This window comes from Salvelinus namaycush, chromosome 20 (genome assembly GCF_016432855.1).
Source record: "Salvelinus namaycush isolate Seneca chromosome 20, SaNama_1.0, whole genome shotgun sequence".
Lineage (NCBI taxonomy): Eukaryota > Metazoa > Chordata > Actinopteri > Salmoniformes > Salmonidae > Salvelinus > Salvelinus namaycush.
In genome coordinates this window covers 7,022,112-7,044,526 of record NC_052326.1, presented here as the reverse complement: position 1 = coordinate 7,044,526, position 22,415 = coordinate 7,022,112, and the positions used below count along the sequence as shown (strand labels likewise).

The window sequence follows — 22,415 nt, the reverse complement described above, 5'->3', positions numbered from 1 at the left end:
CCGTGGACAGACGCCCACCCAGACCCTCCCCTAGAGTTTATGGTGGTGCGCCCGGAGTTCGCACCTTAAGGGGGGGGTTCTGTCACGTTCCTGACCTGTTTTCCTTTGTCTTGTATTTATTTAGTTGGTCAGGGCGTGAGTTGGGTGGGTTTGTCTATGTGTGATTTTCTATGTTGGGATTTTGTGTTCGGCCTGGTATGATTCTCAATCAGAGGCAGCTGTCAATCGTTGTCCCTGATTGAGAATCATACTTAGGCAGCCTGGGTTTCACGTGTGTGTTTGTGGGTGTTTGTCTTTCGTGTCAGTATTCGTACCACACGGGACTGTTTTTCGGTTGTATTCTATTTGTTATTTTGTTTCATGTTAGTGTTCAGTTTATTTATAATAAATTATGGACACTTTCCACTCTGCGTCTTGGTCCGATCCCTACACCTCCTCTTCAATCGAAGAGGAGGAAATCAGCCGTAACATGTCTTTTATACTGATAACAAGTTCAAACAGGTGCCATTAATACAGGTAACGAGTGGAGGACAGAGGAGCCTCTTAAAGAAGAAGTTACAGGTCTGTGAGAGCCAGAAATCTTGCTTGTTTGTAGGTGACCAAATACTTATTTTCCACCATAATTTGCAAATAAATTCATAAAAAATCCTACAATGTGATTTTCTGGATTTTTTTTTCTGATTTTGTCTGTCATAGTTGAAGTGTACCTATGATGAAAATTACAGGCCTCTCTCATCTTTTTAAGTGGGAGAACTTGCACAATTGGTGGCTGACTAAATACTTTTTTGCCCCACTTTACCTATTCCCCATATTGTTATTTTTTCTCTCCTTTGCACCACAGTATGTCTACTTGCACATTCATCTTCTGCACTTTCTATCACTCCAGTGTTTAATTGCTAAATTGTAATTATTTTGCCACTATGGCCTATTTATTGCCTTACCTCCCTAATCTTACTACATTTGCACACACTGTATATATATTTTTCTATTGTGTTATTGACCGTCGTCCGGTTGTCCAGGCTGGTGGATCTAGGCAGTAACTTAGACAGACGTTAATAACGCACAACACTCATGAAATACATCATTACATTTATTTTCCAAATGAGTGGCGTTGTGGCACAAACTGGTGGTTGTATGGGGAAGTTGTTTGTGGCTCTATCACTTCCTAAGTGTCAAAGGAAATTAAACAAAAATGAATTAAAACACAAACAAAAGATATACCTTAATCATCTAATGGACTATATTCTATATATGTCCACGGTCTTGGCTAAATTACTCTATCATGGCATTTTGTCTAATGTCATATTTAGGGCGATCCTACTTCGTGGTGTGTTGCTTAGGGCACTATCCTAAGTTGATAAGTACATGATGAGTCTACATGTGTAAGGCACTAGCTTTGGACCGTCTACAGGGATGGCCGATGGACCTCTGGGGAGAAACTTGTGATTAATGCACCTGTAGAGTCAAAGGGGTTTCTGGGTAAATGTTCAACTTTACCAAGACTGGTATTTTGCTCGGGCCCTTAAAACTTCTTATGGCTGCAGCCCGGTGTCGGTACACTTATGACAACAGCCAGCTCAAGTGCAGGGCGCGAAATTCAAAATATATATTTTTTAAATATTTAACTTTCACACATTAACAAGTCCAATACAGCATATGAAAGGTACACATCTTGTGAATCCAGCCAACATGTCCGATTTTTTAAATGTTTTACAGCGAAAACAGCACGTATATTTATGTTAGCTCACCACCAAATACAAAAAAGGACAGACATTTTTCACAGCACAGGTAGCATGCACAAAGCCAACCTAACTAACCAAGAACCAACCAAACTAACCAACAAACAACTTCATCAGATGACAGTCTTATAACATGTTATTCAATAAATCTATGTTTTGTTCGAAAAATGTGCATATTTCAGGTATAAATCATAGTTTACATTGCAGCTACAATCAGAAATTGCACCGAAAGCAGACAGAATAATTACAGACACCAATGCCAAATACCTAAATACTCATCATAAAACATTTCTGAAAAATACATAGTGTACAGCAAATGAAAGACAGGCATCTTGTGATTCCAGCCAATATTTCCGATTTATTAAGTGTTTTACAGCGAAAACACAATATAGCGTTATATTAGCTTACCACAATAGCCAGAAACACAAGCCATTTCCCAGCAGTAAAAGTTAGCGATCGTGACAAACCAGTAAAAGATATATAATTTTTGACTAACCTTGATATTCTTCATCAGATGACAGTCCTATAACATCAGGTTATACATACACTTATGTTTTGTTCGAAAATGTGCATATTTAGAGCTGAAATCAATGGTTATACATTGTGCTAACTTAGCTACTTTTTCCCATAACGTCCGGATTTTTTTCTGACACTTTTTCTGACACACATATTCTGACCAAATAGCTATTCATAAACATAACTAAAAAATACATGTTGTATAGGAAATGATAGATCCACTAGTTCTTAATGCAATCGCCGTGTTAGAATTCTAAAAATAACTTCATTTCGACATACAGCTTCGGTATAGCTAGAGTACCCAAAAGCTGGGCGCCGACGACTAGTTCACATGTACGACAGATATATGAAATAGCATCATAAAATGTTTCCTACTTTTGCTGATCTTCCATCAGAATGTTGTACAAGGTGTCCTTTGTCAAGAACAATCGTTGTTTGGATTTAGAACGGCCTCTTTCCCTCTCGATTTAGCAAGCACACTAGCCAAGTGGCACAAATCTCTCCATGTCAACAAACGGAAGAGAACGGAACACGGCAAAACTCCCGAAAAAATTTCAATAATCTGATTAAACTATATTGAAAAAACATACTTTACGATGATATGGTCACATGTATCAAATAAAATCAAAGCCGGAGATAGTAGTCGCCTATAACGACAGCTTTTCAAAAGGCAAATCCAGGTCCCTCTTCGCGCCTTCCTGAAAACAGGAAATGGGGGACACGTCATTCCAAGGGCTGTAATTCGAGTCCAGATCAAGTTACACACTCCATTTCTTCTCTCACTCCTTGTCGACATCTAGTGGAAGACGTATGAAGTGCATCTAAACTAATAAATAACAAGGACTTTAATAGGCAGCCCCTAGAACAGAGCCTCAATTTCAGACTTTCCACTTCCTGTCAGGAAGTTTGCTGCAAAATGAGTTCTGTTTTACTCACAGATATAATTCAAATGGTTTTAGAAACTAGAGAGTGTTTTCTATCCAATAGTAATAATAATATGCATATTGTACGAGCAAGAATTGAGTACGAGGCCGTTTGAAATGGGCACCTTTTATCTGGCTACTCAATACTGCCCCTGCAGCCAAAACAGGGCCCTTAAGTGATCCTAGTATAAATCCTCATTAAATGTTCTGTTGTACATGTGCGCTTATGCTTACGCAATGGCACATGCCAAGGGAAAGAAAACCAAGAATCCTGGTAGGCTACAACCTGTTCAGAATGAGTCTGACTTCATCAGATAATTTCAGTGTCAATTACCGTGTGTCAGTAAGAATCGGTGCCGACCTCAAGCCATATGCCAAGGGGACCTGTAGTCGTTTTACTACAAGTCAATGTGTCTTACACCATTGTAGTGGCGATAGGTATGAAGGAGTCTATTTCATAGCTATGTTATCCACGGAGGAGCTAACCTCATGACGGAAGTACTCTATATGCACTGAACCAGTCGTACACAGTGTGATCATGGTTCATGACTTCTAATAACTTTCCTCCTGAATGGAGGGTTCTATTTATTAGCGGCATGTGTGTTAATCATCAGAAGAGTGTTTTGAAGAGTTCCTTCCAAGTGTTGCAATCTGAGTGACTACTACCTCTGTCACTGTTATCAATGGCAATTCGACTTGTTAGGTCTCTAACCTTCTCACTGACTGTGGGTGGACTGACTGTTGCAGGCATTGGTACTTGTATCCAAGGGGACCAGCTATCCTACCGATTTATTCCGAAATGTTATCCTACTGGAACACATGATTAGAGCATTTTAATAGTTGCATTGTATTTGAGACTACACATGGCAAGGAATGATTATGGTTACCATTTGATTTTGGAGGTGGAAAGTCCACTGGACTTCTTCTACGACCAGTGTGGTACACCTCAGTGATATCTCAGATGTATTCTAAGGTTATCCCCATCGAGGGGCTTGTCCGCTCCTCTCTGTTCTCATGGGGAAGTTTACAACTTGATTTGTTTCCTTATCAGGCGGCCTTGTACAGTGTTGCATGTAGTCTCAACCCCCCCCCCCCCCCCCCCCCCCCACACACTCATCATATGTCTGGGCTAGTATTCCCCCCTTTGTGTCTCGGGACCCCCCCACCAGTGGTTGGTGTTGTTGGTGTCCAAGGCACCAACGAAAAGGTCGAACCCTTTGTACAAATTGTCAGCAGCCACTTTGTTAGTAGATTGGCTGTAACCTTTCAACCAAATCTCCTGGTGGCCTGCCAGTCCCCACAGCGTCTGCGTGTGGTAACCATTCCAGTACCTGCAAACTGAGATAAGGATATATTTCCGCTGTATCGCACAGTGTTTCACCAGTGGGAGTCATCAGATCAGTGGCGGGACTGATGCCGTTATTTCTATAGAAAGGGGTTTCAGTCCCTCTCAAAGCGGGAAAATGTATCATCGGAAGCAGATTCCACTCTTCACGTTGATGCTATGTCTCCTGAGATGGCCGTGGTGCTTGCAGAAGTGTCTGAAGGACAAGGGAAGTTAATCTTAGCTACAGTATTGCATGACTCCACGGAGGAGGGAAGTTGCTCACTCACAGAGACTGCATGATCGAAATCATGAAAAGAATAGTCAATCCGGTTGGCTGATTGAATGTGACGAGATATCGTAATATCTGCTTGAGTCAGATTCTGCACCAAGATGTGTCGAAACGTTTGTTTCCCAAGGGGTCCTTTTGACAGATACTCCTTGTGGATGACTGTGTTGCAATCAGAGTTAGGAGAAGGCACGGTTACCTGTGACCACAATTGGTTGCTTTTCCAATCCATCAGTGGGACCAAACGATCCATCAAGTCTGCTCCGAGTAGCAGATATTCAGTATCAAGGCTGGTAACATACACAGGGTGAAAAAGTGATACATCTTGGAAGTGTTGTTTCAGCATGAGTCGCATTGTGAGAGGCGAGGTAGTCTGAGTGAAAACTCAAAGTTGATTGTCGCATCGTTTCGTTTTTAACCCGCATTTAGCTGGGTTCAAGCCCTTTTGCGATCATTGAACAATGTTTGAGAGATGACTAAGCAGTCCTCCAGGACTGCTTTGAGGTATGGCCTCTTTGAGGTGCATTTTGAGGTGCAACGGCGTGATGTGTCATTTGTTTTCATGATTCAAATAGATCGACTTATTGGAGTTTGAGTGGAATTGGCTATTGCGATGTTTAACTTAACACTGGTATCTGAGTCTTTAGTCAAAGCCCGTGGGCTTGGATTGAGTGGGCCCTGGATAGGGTCTCGAGTGAGAGCGGGAGTAATTTGATTGTTTACGTCCTCATAAATTGTCTTAATTTTGGCGGACCTGTTGTCCTGGAAATCCATGACTAGTCATGGTGACTCACCTTTTTCCTCTTTGCTCAAATTGAGGGGGTTGCAGGGTTCAAACTGTAGTGCACAGTTGCTACATTTGAAGATAAAAATGAATTTGATCAAACAAAACTATTCAACATTTTATCTCTGGGACCCTCAGGATGACAAATCAGAGCAAGATTACTGAATGATTACTGAATGATTACTGATTACTGATCATAATCTGACAGTTATAGCCAGAAAGCTTTCTAAGAGCAGGTTTAACCTCTCTACTGTTAGAAAGTCGGATCAACTAAGAATACCTAAGAGTGAATTAAATTATTTTGAAAACGCAATTAAGGGAATTAATTGGAATGATCTCTTGTCCTATACAGATGTGGAAGCTGATAGTCAGGTTTTTCTATCCAAAATCCAGACTACAATAAATGGCTTCCTAAGAAAATCAAATCCAAACCTGGCCAAACGAGCACTCTTCCTTGGCTAAATGTAGAAATATGGAAATTGATGAAAGAACGAGATTATGCTCTAAAAACAGCCCATGACAGATGTAGGTTTACCATGTTGAGAAATAAGGTGATGAAAGAAATCAGACTGGCCAAGGCAAACTTTTTTATTAACATAATTGGTGAAGCAAAGGGAAATTCTAAATTGATCTGGGAGAATCTAAAAAAGTTAACAGGGAAAGACCATAGCAACACTGCAAAAAGACTAGAAATCATGGTGAATAACAATCTAACACAGGATAGAGTCGAAATAGCAATAGCTTTCAATTCCTACTTTATTGACTCTGTCAGGGAACTGACACAGAACCCCTCCACTGGTTTCTTGGGCTCAGTGCTAGCGAATTACGCTCAACCTGTCTTCATCATAAGGGAGGTTTCTGAGTCAAAGGTGAACAAGGTGATTAGCTCACTAAAGAACTCTAAAGCCAAAGATGTGTTTGGGCTGGACTCTACCTTTCTTAAAAACTACAGAGAGTCACTCATTGGCCCCATTACTAAGGTCACCAACACATCTACTGGTCAGGGGGTGTTTCCAAGGTTATGGAAGTCGGCCATAATAACAGCCATCTTTAAATCGGGTGACACGGCTGACGTGAGTAACTACAGGCCATTAGTATACTACCTGTGGTGTCGAAGGTTGTTGAAAAGTATGTAGCAGAACAACTGATTGCCCACCTCAACAACAGCCCCTTCACATTACGCTCCATACAGTTTGGCTTCAGAGCGAAATACTCCACAGCATCGGCCAACTGCTTTCTCCTGGAAAATGTGAAGTCCAAGATGGACAAAGGGGGCATTGTTGGGGCTGTTTTTCTGGACCTAAGGAAGGCTTTTGATACGGTTAACCATGAGGTTCTCATCACAAAATTGTCCAAGTTCAACTTTTCCCCCGATGCATTGAGAAGGATGAAATCATACCTTGAAGGCAGAACTCAGTGTGTCAGAGTGAGCAATGAGCTGTCGCCCACTCTTAGCTATGATGTGGGCATGCCCCAAGGGTCAATACTGGGGCCGCTCCTGTTCAGCCTGTACATTAATGATCTGCCTTCTGTCTGTACTAGGTCTGAAGTTCAAATGTATGCAGATGATACAGTGATATATGTGCATGCAAAGAGCAACAACAAGCTGCACAAGAACTCACTACTGTAATGGTCCAGGTTACAAAGTGGCTCAGTGACTCGTGTTTGCATCTCAATGTGAAAATAACTGTCTGCATGTTCTTCACAAAGAGGGCAACTGATGCTACTGAGCCAGATGTCTATGTGTCAGGAGAGAAGCTCCAGGTGGTATCTGATTTTTTAGACATTTTTGCAAATGTATTTAAAATAAAAAACAGATATACCTTATTTACATAAGTATTCAGACCCTTTGCTATAAGACTCGAAATTGAACTCAGGTGCATCCTGTTTCCATTGATCATCCTTTTTTCTACAACTTAATTGGATTCCACCTGTGTTAAATTAAATTGCTTGGACATAATTTGGAAAGGCACACACTTGTCTATTATAGGTCCCACAGTTGACAGTGCATGTCAGAGCAAAAACCAAGCCATGAGGTCGAAGGAATTGTCCGTAGAGCTCCGAGACAGGATTGTGTTGAGGCACATATCTGGGGAGGGTACCAAAAAACGTCTGCAGCACTGAAGGTCCCCAAGAATACAGTGGCCATCATTCTTAAATGGAAGAAGTTTGGAACCACCAAGACTCTTCCTAGAGCTGGCCGCCTGGCCAAACTGAGCAATCGGGGAGAAGGGCCTTGGTCACTGAGGTGACCAAGAACCCGATGGTCAGTCTGACAGAGTTCCTCTGTGGAGATGGGAGAACCTTCCAGAAGGACAACCATCTCTGCTGCACTCCACCAGTAAGGCCTTTATGGTAGAGGGGCCAGACTGAAGCCACTCCTCAGTAAAAGGCACATGACAGCCCACTTGGAGTTTGCAAAAAGGCACCTAAAGACTCTCAGACCATGAGAAACAAGATTATTTGGTCTGATGAAACAAAGATTGAACTCTTTGGCCTGAATGCCAAGCGCCACTTCTAGAGGAAACCTGGCACCATCCCTAAGGTGAAGCATGGTGGTGGCAGCATCATGCTGTCGTGACGTGACGTAACTCTCGTTAATGTGATGACTGCTATTCATCTAATAATTACAGTTGAAGTCGGAAGTTTACATACACCTTAGCCAAATACATTTAAACTCAGTTTTTCACAATTCCTGACATTTAATCCAAGTAAAAATGTCCTGTCTTAGGTCTGTTAGGATCACCACTTTATTTTAAGAATGTGAAATGTCAGAATAATAGTAGAGAGAATGATTTATTTCAGTTTTTATTTCTTTCATCACATTGCCAGTGGGTCAGAAAATGACAAACACTTAATTAGTATTTGGTTGCATTGCCTTTAAATTGTTTAACTTGGGTCAAACATTTCGAGTAGCCTTCCACAACCTTCCCAGAATAAGTTGGGTGAATTTTGGTACATTCCTCCTGGCAGACCTGGTGTAACGGAGTCAGGTTTGAGGGGCTCCTTGCACATACACGCTTTTTCAGTTCTGCCCACACATTTTCTATAGGATTGAGGTCAGGGCTTTGTGATGGCCACTCCAATACCTTGACTTTGTTGTCCTTAAGCCATTTTGCTACAACTTTGGAAGTATGCTTCGGTTCATTGTCCATTTGAAAGACCCATTTGCAACGAAGCTTTAACTTCCTGACTGATGGTGTCTCTATTTTGGTTTGGTCAGGGTGTGATTTGGGTGGGCATTCTATGTTCATTTTCTATGTTTTGTATTTCTTTGTTGTTTGGCCGGGTGTGGTTCTCAATCAGAGGCAGCTGTCTATCGTTGTCTCTGATTGAGAACCATACTTAGGTTGCCTTTTCCCACCTGTATTTGTGGGTAGTTGTTTTCTGTTTTTGTGTCTTCACCAGACAGAACTGTTTCGTGTTGTTACATTTTGTTATTTTGTCTCAGTGTTCAGTTTCTTAATAAATAATCATGAACACTTCCCACGCTGCGCTTTGGTCCACACCTTCTTCATACGACGACCGTTACAACAATAGCACATTGGTAACAGTTGGTGAAAATGTCTATGCTGAGTAGGGCCTGGCTTGGTTAAAACCCTGGATGGGAGACCAAAGGGTAGCTGTAGAGGTTTAGATCAACTCTCCAGTTGTAGGCGTTGACCAGCCTGTAGTTTTTCTATCATTTTTTTCAAAAGGTATAAATTCAAAATATTTCATACAAGGTTTTTCAATGTTGAAAATTGGTTACCTGTGGTTGAAGTTTCACCCTCAACAACAGTTTATGTTGATACTTTTTTCAAATCCAATGTATTTTCCACTTAAATTCCAATTCAGAATATGTTACGCTCAAACAGTTTCTGGAGTCTCTGGATTTGTCCCGAGTCCCGACTTTCAAATACATGACAGTAACTGTGCAAGGTAACACTTCAGGGTGGAAAAGGTGTAACATCAGGACACAGCCTCTTAGTTTGAGGGGTTACATTTAAGCTGTCCCCTAAGGTTGTGGTTGATTTAATGTATATGAATGTATGTAATTCAAGTGAATTAAAAAAGAAAGAAAATTGTTAACGTTGATTGTCTGTGTATTTGTGTGTCGGCTGTAGTGTGTGTCGGCTAAACCCATCCATGTTAATGTGCACATAGCTGGAAGACTGTACAGTAAAACTCAGAAGTGACAGGTTGATACGAAAGCACTTCCATCATCTGACATGCCTGTCTTTCTCACTCATGGCTGTATCAAGGCTTGAACTGGCATATAAAAATGAGAAATGGGCTCGCTTAGGCTCTACGCCTTTGCTCTTGCAAGTCTCCATCTCTCTCTCTCTCTTTCACCCCCCCCCCCCCCCCCCCTTGCGCTGCTAGTCGCTCCTTGGTGGACACAGCCATGTGATTCGCTCCCTCTGTCTCTCTCTCTCTCCTCACTCTCTTTCATCCTCTCTTACCCTCTCTCTCTGTGTGTCTGCTCTCGAGGGGACCATGACAATCTCTTTCGTGGGGGCTAGGTGACATTTGTTCCTCTGGATTAATCACTTCCCAGGGATTCTCTTCCCTCTCCCTCTCTCTATCCCTTCGCTCCATCTCTCTCTCGCCCACTCTCCCCTCACGGCAGAGTTAGGGAACCAAGGGAAATATTATTCTCTTTAGCTCTTCTCTCCTTTTGACTACTCTCTCTCTTCCCTAGCTTAGCTCTCCTCTCCTGACTCAAATTGTGAAAATCGATCCAGGGTCAAAGAGAACCTTTCCATTTCTCTGCTCTTTCGCTCTTTCCTATTTCTTTCTCTCGTTCTCCATCTCACAGCCTCTTGATGAATAATGCAGAGTGCTCCAGTTCCATAAAAGACGAATTGCTTTGAGTGTTAAAAAACACGTTATTTATGCCAGTGCATAACGATAGTGAGAAACGTCTAGTTATCTAAGCAAAAGCTTTGGGATAAACTTTGATTTGAAAGATAAACCCAAGTATTTCCTTTGTTTTTTTTCTTTTCTTTGTTTTTTTTCTGCAGAATTTGCATTCTCTATATCTCCCTTAGCAACCATCGTGTAGGCCTAACCAGTGTATTGTAATTTGTAGCCATGATGTATAAATGTGCCTCCTATTTAGAGCGCCTGATGGTATCCACAGATTGTGTAGCAGTTTAACAGGCATTTTCTAGAGAGAGAGAGAGAGATTATTTGACCCTTCTGTAATTTATTATTTTCATGTAATGTATTCTTGTGCCTGCCATTGTTGATGGGGAGTTGAATGATGTTGTTATCTGTCTGCCTGTGGTTTAGCTGTAGGGAGCCAGCAGCCCAGAACCATATAAATTCTGTGTCCAGAGCAGCTTATAGCTGCCCAGAGACCTGCCCTTTATAAGCAGGCCATCCCGTGTGACACACACACAAACGTCCCGTGTGTAGGGACCTTCATACCTCTGAGAAGAGGAGAGGAGACAATCTCTTTTCTCCGGCCACAGCAGAGAGTCAAGTGGGGGGGAAAAACACATACAGTGACTATCACCAAATCCCAAATACTCTTATTTATCAATCTGTGTTTTTTGTGTGTTTTTTTTACCAACCCACAAGATGTAGCCAGTGATGCATTGACATGCAAAGCGAGAGATAGATGAGAGGAAGGGTAGTAGAGTGTGAAAAGGAAGCTTTAAAGCAAATGCCGTGGCTATATAGCTGCTGCCCTGGTCAGCCCATTAAAACATTTCTCCCTGCCAGACCTCCATTTACATTCATTAAACCCACCACGCCCAACCCTCTAGCTGCTGTGTTTGCTAGTGATGGAGAAAAAGTGTGACACCAATCAGGCCCCCAATGACTGGAGTTGCCCACCCCTGAGTCTAGCGTGCACACCCACACACACACACACACACACACACACACACACACACACACACACACACACACACACACACACACACACACACACACACACACACACACACACACACACACACACACACACACACACACACACACACACACACACATGCGCCCAGGCCTCTGTCTGGTTAGAGAGCAGAGCAGCAGAGCTCTGATGGTCCCCAAAGCTCAGCCCATTAAAACATTTCTCCCTGCCAGACCTCCATTTACATTCAGCTGCTCTCTCTCGCTCTCTCTTTTTCCCCCTTCCCTCCCTCCCTCCTTCCCCTGTCACACCCTTCTCTTTGTTTTCCCCTATAGCCCAGAACCTCACTCATAGCTAGTTCTCCCCCCACTCCCCAACTCTCACGCTAACAACAGATTGCGGGCAGGGAGGCCTTGGCCTGCTGTATTTCACATGCAACACACAAACACACACAAAAACACACACGCACACATAATGGAGAAACGTATATAGCACATGTATGCAGAACAGAACAGAACAAAACAGCAGATTAGCTTTAAGGGATATCCGAATAAGAAACGGCTTAGCAAAGCAATAGGGATGTTTGATCCTCATCGTATCGTATAAGCATTTGATGTCGTTCACAAAGCCCCAACTCATTTTCAGTTGTTCTGCTCAGTGCAGCGTTCTGCTATGTGTGTAGAACATTTTTTGGAACTGTACCCAATGGTAATCAGACCTAATGGAACGCTTGTTTGCACCTGGCCAGCTCGGAGGTTTATTTGTGACAGTTGACAACTGTTTCAGTTCTTTGAAACCCATGTCAGATGACGAAAAACACAGAGTTTATTACCTATTCAACGATGTCATATCAGAACCTCAGGAAAATGTCTCCATGCAGTATACTGTGTATTTTCCCTGTCTGCAGCAAAAATGTATAACTGAAATCTTAAAGCCAGTGAGTCAGTAGATATTGACCGGTGGTGAAATTGTGACACTTGAAAACCTTTTCAGTTTAAATGGGAAGCACAACAAATACTCTCAGTCTATTCAACTAGGTCATAGTAGGACCTCGGGAAATCGTCTTCTCTACACACTGTATATGATTTCCCTGTCTGCTGCAGAAATGAATATCCTAAGAATACTTGTTGAACTACCTGAATCTGAGTTTAAAGCCAATGAGTCAGTGGATATTGTCTGCATCCAAAATGGCACCATATTTCTTATATAGTTCACTACTTTTTACCTATAGTGCTCAGGTCAAAAGTAGGACAGTATGTATAAGGTGCCATTTGGGAAGCAGATTAAGTCTTTAGGCCCATTGCAGCTCAGAACAACACCAGAATAGAACAGGAATATGTTCCAGAATAGAACCCCAAGCAGCTCAGAAGAGAATATCAACATTTCAGGCTCTTGTATCACAACTGTTAAACATGTATAATTCAGTGAAGTGCAACTGTTTCAGTTATTTGAAACCAATTTCAGATGACGAAAATAATGGGGTTTATTACCTATTCAACTATGTCATATCAGGACCTCAGGAAAATGTCTCCATGCAGTATACTGTGTATTTTCCCTGTCTGCAGCAAAAATGTATAACTGAAATTTTAAAGCCAGTGAGTCAGTAGATATTGACCGGTGGTGAAATTGTGACACTTGAAAACCTTTTCAGTTTAAATGGGAAGCACAACAAATACTCTCAGTCTATTCAACTATGTCATATCAGGACCTCAGGAAAATGTCTCCATGTACTGTGTATTTTCTTGTCTGCAGCAGAAACTAATAACTGAACTCTTAAGCCAGTGAGTCAGTAGATATTGACCGGTGGTGAAATTGGCATACTTGAAAACCTTTTCAGTTCAAATGGGATGTACAAAAAACACTCTCAGTCTATTCAACTAGGTCATAGTAGGACCTCAGGAAATCGTCTTCTCTACACACTGTATATGATTTCCCTGTCTGCAGCAGAAATGAATAACTAAACATACTTCTAGAACTACCTGAATCGGAGCCAATGAGTGTGTGGATATTGTGTGCAATCAAAATGGCACCATATTTCTTATATAGTTCACTACTTTTTACCTATAGTGCTCAGGTCAAAAGTAGGACAGTATGTATAAGGTGCCATTTGGGAAGCAGATTAAGTCCTTAGGCCCATTGCAGCTCAGAACAACACCAGAATAGAACAGGAACATGTTCCAGAATGGAACCCCAAGCAGCTCAGAAGAGAATATCAACAATTCAGGCTCTTCTGTCACAACTGTTAAACATGTATAATTCAGTGAAGTGCATGATCCTAAATATAGTTTTATGGAAAATATGTGCCTAGCCAATCTACACACAGAGCGCTAAGAAGGGAGGAGCGGAGCAGTAGAAAGGAGGGGAGATATGATGAGAGGAGAGGATGAGAAGGAAGGGAGAGGGGATGAGAGAGGAAGAATATGATAAAGGATGAGAGGGTATAGGAGAGGAGAGCAGTGAATAGTAGGCGAGGGGAGGAGAAAGGGAGAAGATGACAGGAGGAAAGGTGAGGCTAGATGGACTAATTACTGAATCTGTGCTGGCTAACAGCAGGGGAGGGGAGCGGTGGAGTGATGGGGGGATGGAGGGAGGGCCGCCCCTTCAGCCCTTCGCTCCTCCATTCCTCCACCCCTCTGTCCCGCCATCCTTCCATCCCTCCATTTCTCCGTTCCTCCGTCCCTCAGTACCTCAGTCCCTGACTTTGCCGCGTGCCGCAGAGACCATTTACCACACACACACACACACACACACACACACACACACACACACACACACACACACACACACACACACACACACACACACACACACACACACACACACACACACACACACACACACACACACACACACAGTCTTGTACCGCTGACCACCCAATTCAGTCCCATTCAAAATCCTATTTTACCCTAATCCTTAACTCTAAACCTAACCCTAACCCGTACTCATCCCCTAACCCAAAAACCTAACCCTAAACATAACCCTAGCTCCTAACCCTAAAACTAACCCTAGCTCCTAACCATAAAACTAACCCTAGCTCCTAACCCTAAACCTAACCCTAGCTCCTAAACCTAACCCTAGATCCTAACCCTAAACCTAACCCTAAACCTAACCCTAGCTCCTAACCCTAAACCTAACCCTATTTCCTAACCCTAAAACTAACCCTAGCTCCTAACCCTAAACCTAACCCTAGCTCCTAACCCTAAACCTAACCCTAGCTCCTAACCCTAAACCTAACCCTAGCTCCTAACCCTAAAACTAACCCTAGCTCCTAACCCTAAAACTAACCCTAGCTCCTAACCCTAAACCTAATTCTAACACTAGTTCTAACCTTAACCCTAAACCCCCTAGAAATAAAATTTGACCTTGTGGGGACCAAAAAAATGTCCCCAGTTGGTCAAATTTTAGTTTGTTTACTATTCTTGTGAGGACTTCTGCTCCCCACAAGAATAGTTAAACACGTCCACGCACGCACACACACATACACACACAAACACACACTCACACAAGCTTTTTGTTCGTGAAATTTCAGGACTTTTTGGAGTGGAACTGTCACGCCCTGGCCTTAGTAATCTTTGTTTTCTGTAATATTTTGGTTAGGTCAGGGTGTGACAGGGGGGATGTTTGTGTATAGTTGTCTCGTCTGGGGTGGTTGTATGGTATAGGGGGTTTTGGTAGAGTGTATGGGTTTGTGTTGAGTGTAGGTGTCTAGGTAAGTCTATGGTTGCCTGAATGGTTCTCAATCAGAGACAGCTGTCATTCATTGTCTCTGATTGGGAGCCATATTTAAGGCAGCCATAGGCAGTAGGCTTTTGTGGGTAATTGTCTATGTTTAACGTTTGTAGCTTGTGTATGCACTTACGTTTGTAGCTTCACGTTTGTTGTTTTGTTTTGTAAAAGTGTTCGTTTTTCGTGTTTCGTCTTCTCTGAATCAAAGAAGATGTATTTCTCTCACGCTGCGCCTTGGTCCACTCTTCCTCAAAGTTACGACGATCGTGACAGGAACAATGTTTGACCATTAAAAATCCTATTTTCCCTAACCCCTAACCCTACCCCTAACTCCAACCCTTAACTTAACCCTATCTGTAACCCTAACCCCAAAAACTCTAACCCTAACTCTGACCCTGAAGCAAACCCTAAACCCTAACCACCCTTCCACTCTCTCCTTGTGTTACAGCTCTTCCTCCCATACTGGAGCCAGTATGATATATGTATAAGTCTAATGGGTTGGCCTGTCATGTGATCCTCCCTAGGGGTCAGCTGCCAGACCTATTCAACCCCACCTATTTAAAATATCTCTCTTTATAGCCACTCAATGTCAATACACACTCAGCGCATTCAGAAAGTATTCATACCCCTTGACTTATTGCACATTTTGTTGTGTTATATCATGAATTTAAAATGGGTAAAATACACTACATTGTCAAACATTTGTGGACACCCCTTCAAATGAGTGGATTCAGCTATTTCAGCCACACCTGTTGCTGTCCGGTGTATACAATTGAGCACACAGCCATGCAATCTCCCGAGACAAACATTGGCAGTAGAATGGCCTGACTGAAGAGCTCAGTGACTTTCAATGTGGCACCGACATAGGATGCCACCTTTCCAACAAGTTAGTTCGTCAAATTTCTGCCCTGCTACAGCTGCCCCGGTGAAGTGAAGTGAAGTGGAAACGTCTAGGAGCAACAACGGCTCAGCCGCAAAGTGGTAGGCCACACAAGCTCACAGAACGGGACCGCCGAGTGCTGACGCGCGTAAAAATCATCTGCCCTCAGTTGCAATATTTTTGAAAATGAATTACAGAAATATCTCATTTACTTAAGTATTCACGCCCCTGAGTCGGTACTTTGTAGAATCACGTTTGACAGCGATTACAGCAGTGATTCATTCTGGGTAAGTCTCTAAGAGCTTTCATTCTGGATTGTGCAACTTTTGTCCCTTTATTCTTTTCAAATTTCTTCAAGCTCTGTCAAATTGGTTGTTGGTCATTGCCTTGTTGCAAACATGATGCATGTTTTGGTTAATTTGTATTCTTCCGTCTTTTCACTCTGTCAATTAGGTTAATTTTGTAGATTAACTACAATGTTGTTGATCCATCATCAGTTTTCTCCTATCACAGCCAATAAACTCTGTAACTGCGGGGGTTGAAAACGTATTGACTCAAGACATTTCAGCTTTTAATTTTTAGGTTATTTGTAAAAAATATAAAAAACACAATTCAACTTTGACATTATAGGGTATTGTGTGCAGGCCGGTGAAAACAAATCTGTATTTAATATAGTTTTTATTCAGACTGTAACACACAAATAAGTCAAGGGTGTGTGAATACTTTCTGAAGGCCCTGTATATGCACTCAGAAACACACTCAAAACACACTCTCTCTTTCTCTCCACACTATCTACTCTAGAAACACACACTCAGAAACCTAATGCTCAGAAATCACGAGGAATAACTATGTGCAATATCCCCCACCCCGTAGGCGTCCACACATTAAAGTACTGTATGCGCTTTCTCCAAGCACATTACATATAGTGGTAGTAAAATATTGATGCTTTGTGGTGTACTGTATGTTTCTGTAAAAGGGTAATCGGAGGGAACACCTTGCAGTGAGTCAGACACACACGCACGCACGCACGCACACACACACACACGCACGCACGCACGCACGCACGCACGCACGCACGCACGCACGCACGCACGCACGCACGCACGCACGCACGCACGCACGCACGCACGCACGCACGCACGCACGCACACACACACACACACAGTAACCAGGGGAGTAGTGATGTTGACAGTGGACGAGTGCTTGTACACCTGCATTGCTTGCTGTTTGGGGTTTTAGGCTGGGTTTCTGTACAGCACTTTGAGATATCAGCTGATGTACGAAGGGCTGTATAAATATTTGATTTGATTTGATGAGGTGATGAATTGACCAACTGACTCAAGAGTCAAATAAAATGAAATACAACAGGTGTAGACTTGACAGTGAAATGCTTACTTACAAGCCCATTCCTAACAGTGCAGAGTTAAAAAGGAAGACAAATATTTTCTAAATGAAAAAGGAAATAGTAACACAATAAAAACAATAATACATTATGTTTGTAGGGGTAAAAGTGACTAGGCAATCAATATATATATAATAAACAGAGTAGCAGCAGCGTGTGTGAAGTGTGAAAGTGTGTCTATGTGTGAGTGTGTGTGTGGAGTGTGTGTGTGTGTGTGTGGAGTGTGTATGAGCATATGAGCATATGTAGTGTGTGTGTGTGTGTGTGTGTGTGTGTGTGTGTGTGTGTGTGTGTGTGTGTGTGTGTGTGTGTGTGTGTGTGTGTGTGTGTGTGTGTGTGTGTGTGTGTGTGTGTGTGTGTGTGTGGCGCTCCGGTACAGCTTGCTGTGTGGCAGCAGAGAGAACAGTCTAGGACTTGGGTGGCTGGAGTCTTTGACCATTTTTAGGGCTTACCTCTGACACTGCCTGGTATAGAGGTCCTGGATGGGAGGGAGTTCTGCCCCAGTGATGTACTGGAACGTATGCACTACCCTCTGTATCGCCTTGCGGTTGGATGCCAAGCAGTTGCCATAACAGGTGGCGATGCAGCCAGTCCAGATGCTCTCAATGGTGCAGTTGTAGAACTTTTTGAGGATCTGAGGGCCCATGCTAAATCTTTTTAGCCTCCTGAAGTGGAAGAGGCATTGTCGTGCCCTCTTCACGACTGTGTTAGTGTGTTTGGACTATGATAGGTCCTTAGTGATGTGGACACTGAGGAACTTAAAGCTTTCGACCCGCTCTACTACAGCCCCGTCAATGTGAATGGGGGCGTGTTCGGCCCTCCCTTTCCTGTAGTCCACAATAAGCTCCTTTGTCTTGCCCAAGTTGAGGAAGAGGTTGTTGTCCTGGCACCACACTTCCAGGTCTCTGACCTCCTCCTTATAGCCTGTTCCATTGTCTTCGGTGATCAGGCCTACCCCCGTCGTATCGTCGGCAAACTTAATGATTGTGTCGGAGTTGTGCAAGGCCACACAGTTGTGGGTGAACGGGGAGTGCAGGAGGGGACTGAGCACGCATGCATGAAGGGCCTTAGCTTAGTGATTGCGGATGTGTTGTTGCCTAACCTCACCACCTGAGGGCGGCCCGTCAGTAAGTCCAGTTGCAGATGGAGATGTTCAGTCCCAGGGTACTTAGCTTAGTGATTAGCTTGGAGGGTACTATGTTGTTGAAAACGGAGCTGTAGTCAATGAACAGCATCCTCACGGGGGTGTTCCTTTTGTCCAGGTGGGAAAGTGCAGTGTGGAGTGCAATTGAGATTGCATCATCTGTGGATCTGTTGGGGCTGGATGCGAATTGGAGTGGGTCTAGGGTTTCTGGTTTGATGGTGTTGATGTGAGCCATAACCAACCTTTCAAAACCTGTCATGGCTACAGATATGAGTGCTACAGTGTGGTAGACATTTAGACAGATTACCTTGGCTTTCTTAGGCACAGGAACTAAGATGGTTTGCTTGAAGCATGCAGGTATTAGAGACTGGGTCAGGTTGAACATGTCCGTGAAGACTGTGTAACACTTGCCCATTTTGGCCATGTGTTTTAGGTTATTGTCCTGCAGAAAGTTGAATTAATGTCCCATTGTCTGATGGAAAGCAGACTGAACCAGGTTATGCTCTAGGATTTTGCCTGTGCTTTTTAGCTCCATTCTGTTCATTTTTTATCCTGAAAAACTCCCCAGTCCTTAACCATTACAAGTATACCCATAACACGATGCAGCCACCACTATGCTGAAAATATGAAGAGTGCCCCTAACATAACACTTTGTATTCAGGACAAAATGTTAAGTGGTTTGCCACATTTTTTGCAATATTAGTTTAATGCCTTGTTTGAAAACAGGATGCATGTTTTGGAATATTTTTATTCTGTTACAGGCTTCCTTCTTTTCACTGTCAATTAGGTTAATATTGGGGAGTAACTATAATATTGTTGATCCATCCTCAGTTTTCTCCTATCACAGCCATTAAACTTTGTAACTGTTTTAAAGTCACCATTGGATTCATGGTGAAATCCCTGAGTGGTTTCCTTCCTCTCCGGCAATTGTTAACATGGATACAACATCCAAAGTGTAATTAATAATTTCATCATGCTGAAAGAGTTATTCAATGTCTGCTTTTTTTATATACATCTACCAATAGGTGCCCTTCTTTGTGAGGCATTCAAAAAACCTCCCTAGTATTTGTGGTTCAATCTCTGTCTGAACTTCACAAAATAGCACAATTGTTCTGAAACCCATTAAACGGCCCCCATTCCCTGCGGCACCATTCTCATGGGCCGTGTTAAGGGCCGTGTTTGTCTCTGTACGCACACTATTCCCTATATAGTGCACTACTTTTACCAGAGCCCTATGATAGTGTAATACATAGGGAAGCAGTGTAGTACATAGGGAATTGGGTCAAAAGTAGTGCATGTTTTCTGTTCAGGGAATAGGGTGCCGTTTGAGATGCATCCAGAGCCAGAGACGGTGTTTGTCTGTGTGTTTGTTTTGATGCATTGACTGACCCAGGAACTGTGTGTCTTGGCTCCACAGGGGAAGTCCTATGTGTTTGACCGGGTGTTCCCCACCGACACAACACAGGAACAGGTGTACAACACCTGCGCCAAACAGATAGTCAAAGGTGAGTGCCAGCCTCTCCATCTCTCTCTGTCATGTCTCTGGCTCTCTCTCGCTCTCTCGCTCTCTCTCTCTGTATCTTTTGATATCTCTCTGTGTCTACATGTACTTCTATCTACACTACCGTTCACGTAGAAATGTCCTTGTTTTTGAAAGAAAAGCTTTTTTTTGTCCATTAAAATAACATCAAATTGATCAGAAATACAGTGTAGACATTGTTAATGTTGTAAAAGACTATTGTAGCTGGAAACGGCAGATTTTTCATGGAATATCTATATAGGCGTACAGAGGCCCATTATCAGCAACCATCACTCCTGTGCTCCAATGGCACATTGTGTTAGCTAATCCAAGTTTATCATTTTAAAATGCTAATTGATCATTAGAAAACCCTTTGCAATTACGTTAGCACAGCTGAAAACTGTTGTTCTGATTAAAGAAACAATAAAACTGGCCTTCTTTAAACTAGTTGAGTATCTGGAGCATCAGTATTTGTGGGTTCGATTACAGGCTCAAAATGGCCAGAAACAAAGAACAACTGTGTAACGGTGTTCCTCCTCCTCTTCAACCGAAGAGGAGGAGTAGTGATTGAACCAAGGCGCAGCGTTGTGAAATGACATATTTTAATTAAACAAGACGGAATAAACACGAAACGAAAACACTTGAATAATTAACAAAATAACGAAACGAAAACGTAGACAAACCTGAACTATACGAACTTACATATAACACTAAGAACGCACGAACAGGGAAAAATAGACTACACAAAAGGAACGATGTACAAACAAACCGAACAGTCCCGTATGGTGCGAACAAACACTGAAACAGGAGACAACCACCCACAACGAACACTGTGAAACAACCTACCTAAATATGACTCTCAATTAGAGGAAACGCCAAACACCTGCCTCTAATTGAGAGCCATACCAGGCAACCCTTAAACCAACATAGAAACAGAAAACATAGAATGCCCACCCAAACTCACGTCCTGACCAACTAACACATACAACAAACTAACAGAAATAGGTCAGGAACGTGACAAACTGATAGCTGATTGACCATTCATTGCATGCACTTTCTGTTTTTGAAGTTTAATTCCAGTATTATTTAGGCCCTGATTAATAAATAAAAAAACAACAATAATGTGCAAGCTTATCTTGAATGAAAAATTAGAGCTATCTATCTGTCTCTCCCTTGCTCTTTCTCTTCTCCTTGCACGCTCTCTCTCTCTCTCTCTCTCTCTCTCTCTCTCTCTCTCTCTCTCTCTCTCTCTCTCTCTCTCACTCTCTCTGTATCTCTCTCCCCCTCTCTTTCATCTTGCTGTCCAGCCTTCCCTCTCCTGTCCCACATGCATAGAGAGACCGTGTAGATTGCAGATTTCAATCCCGTTGTCTAACACGACAAACGAGTGCCGTGCTGTCCGTCTGTGATTGAGCCTGGGACAGATTAATGGAAGGGAAAGAACAAGCGCTGTCAAAAGAAAGAGTAATAGAGGAAACAGATGAGAACACAGCCAGAGCGTAGCATATAGGAAATCAACGGTAGTAATAAAGAAGACGGGGGAGAACAAAAAAGAAAGGATGAGAGGAAAGGAACATAAGAGAGGTGTGAAACATACGGTAGACAAGGAAGAAAGGGAGAACAGAGTGAAAGAGATGCGATAGAGCTGGTCTAACTCAGTTTGTCTGCAGTACAGAGATAATTGGATCTCTCTCTCTCCCCCCCCTCCAAACTGCACTGGCCTAATTGTCTGTCTGGCTCTGGCTTCTTATCTTCCTTCTCTTCCTCTCCTCTCAAAGACAGATTCCATGTGTCTTGACTTACTTGTTTATGTCACGGTTCGGTTTCGGCTCGCTCCAACACCAGCGTGACTAGAATAGCTTACAAAGAAAGAAAGAGAGAGAGCGAGAGACAGATGTAGAGAGACAGAGGGAGAGGGAAAGCAACAGAAAGAAGGAAAGATAAAAGGAGTGTGAAATGAAATGGTATAGGATGAAAATAGTTATGGTTCTCCCCGGCTCCTAGCCTGGTAGTTGGTATGTATTTTTGCTCATGTTTGACTTTCTGCCCACTGTCTGACAAGACAGAGGTTGTGCTGCTTGTTAGCGCTTGCTGTATCGTGCTCTCTGTAGGTGTGTGTGGGTGTGTGGTTGTGTGTGTGTGTGTGTGTGTGTGTATGTGAGCGCGTATGCATGTGTGTGTTGTTCTGTCTGACGGTGGGCCATCTTTGGTGGTGCAGTGTCTTGTAGCTATGGGCTGAATGAGGAGGCTGTTGTCTTCTGTCTAACATCCTCTTCCTACTCCTGTCTCCTTATTCTGCCTCTGTTCTCCTGCATTCTGCCTCCTGT

The 22,415-nt window shown here is 42.8% G+C and overlaps 1 protein-coding gene across 1 annotated transcript in view; it reads left to right on the top strand.

Annotated features, from left to right (window-relative positions):
• The window catches only part of LOC120065565 (kinesin heavy chain-like), a 126,586-nt gene that overhangs the window by 23,160 nt on the left and 81,011 nt on the right, over positions 1–22,415 (top strand). The window contains exon 2 of the mRNA XM_039016629.1: positions 19,987–20,074. Coding sequence (XP_038872557.1) covers positions 19,987–20,074 — 88 coding nt within the window. The remainder of the gene's footprint in view (positions 1–19,986; positions 20,075–22,415) is intronic.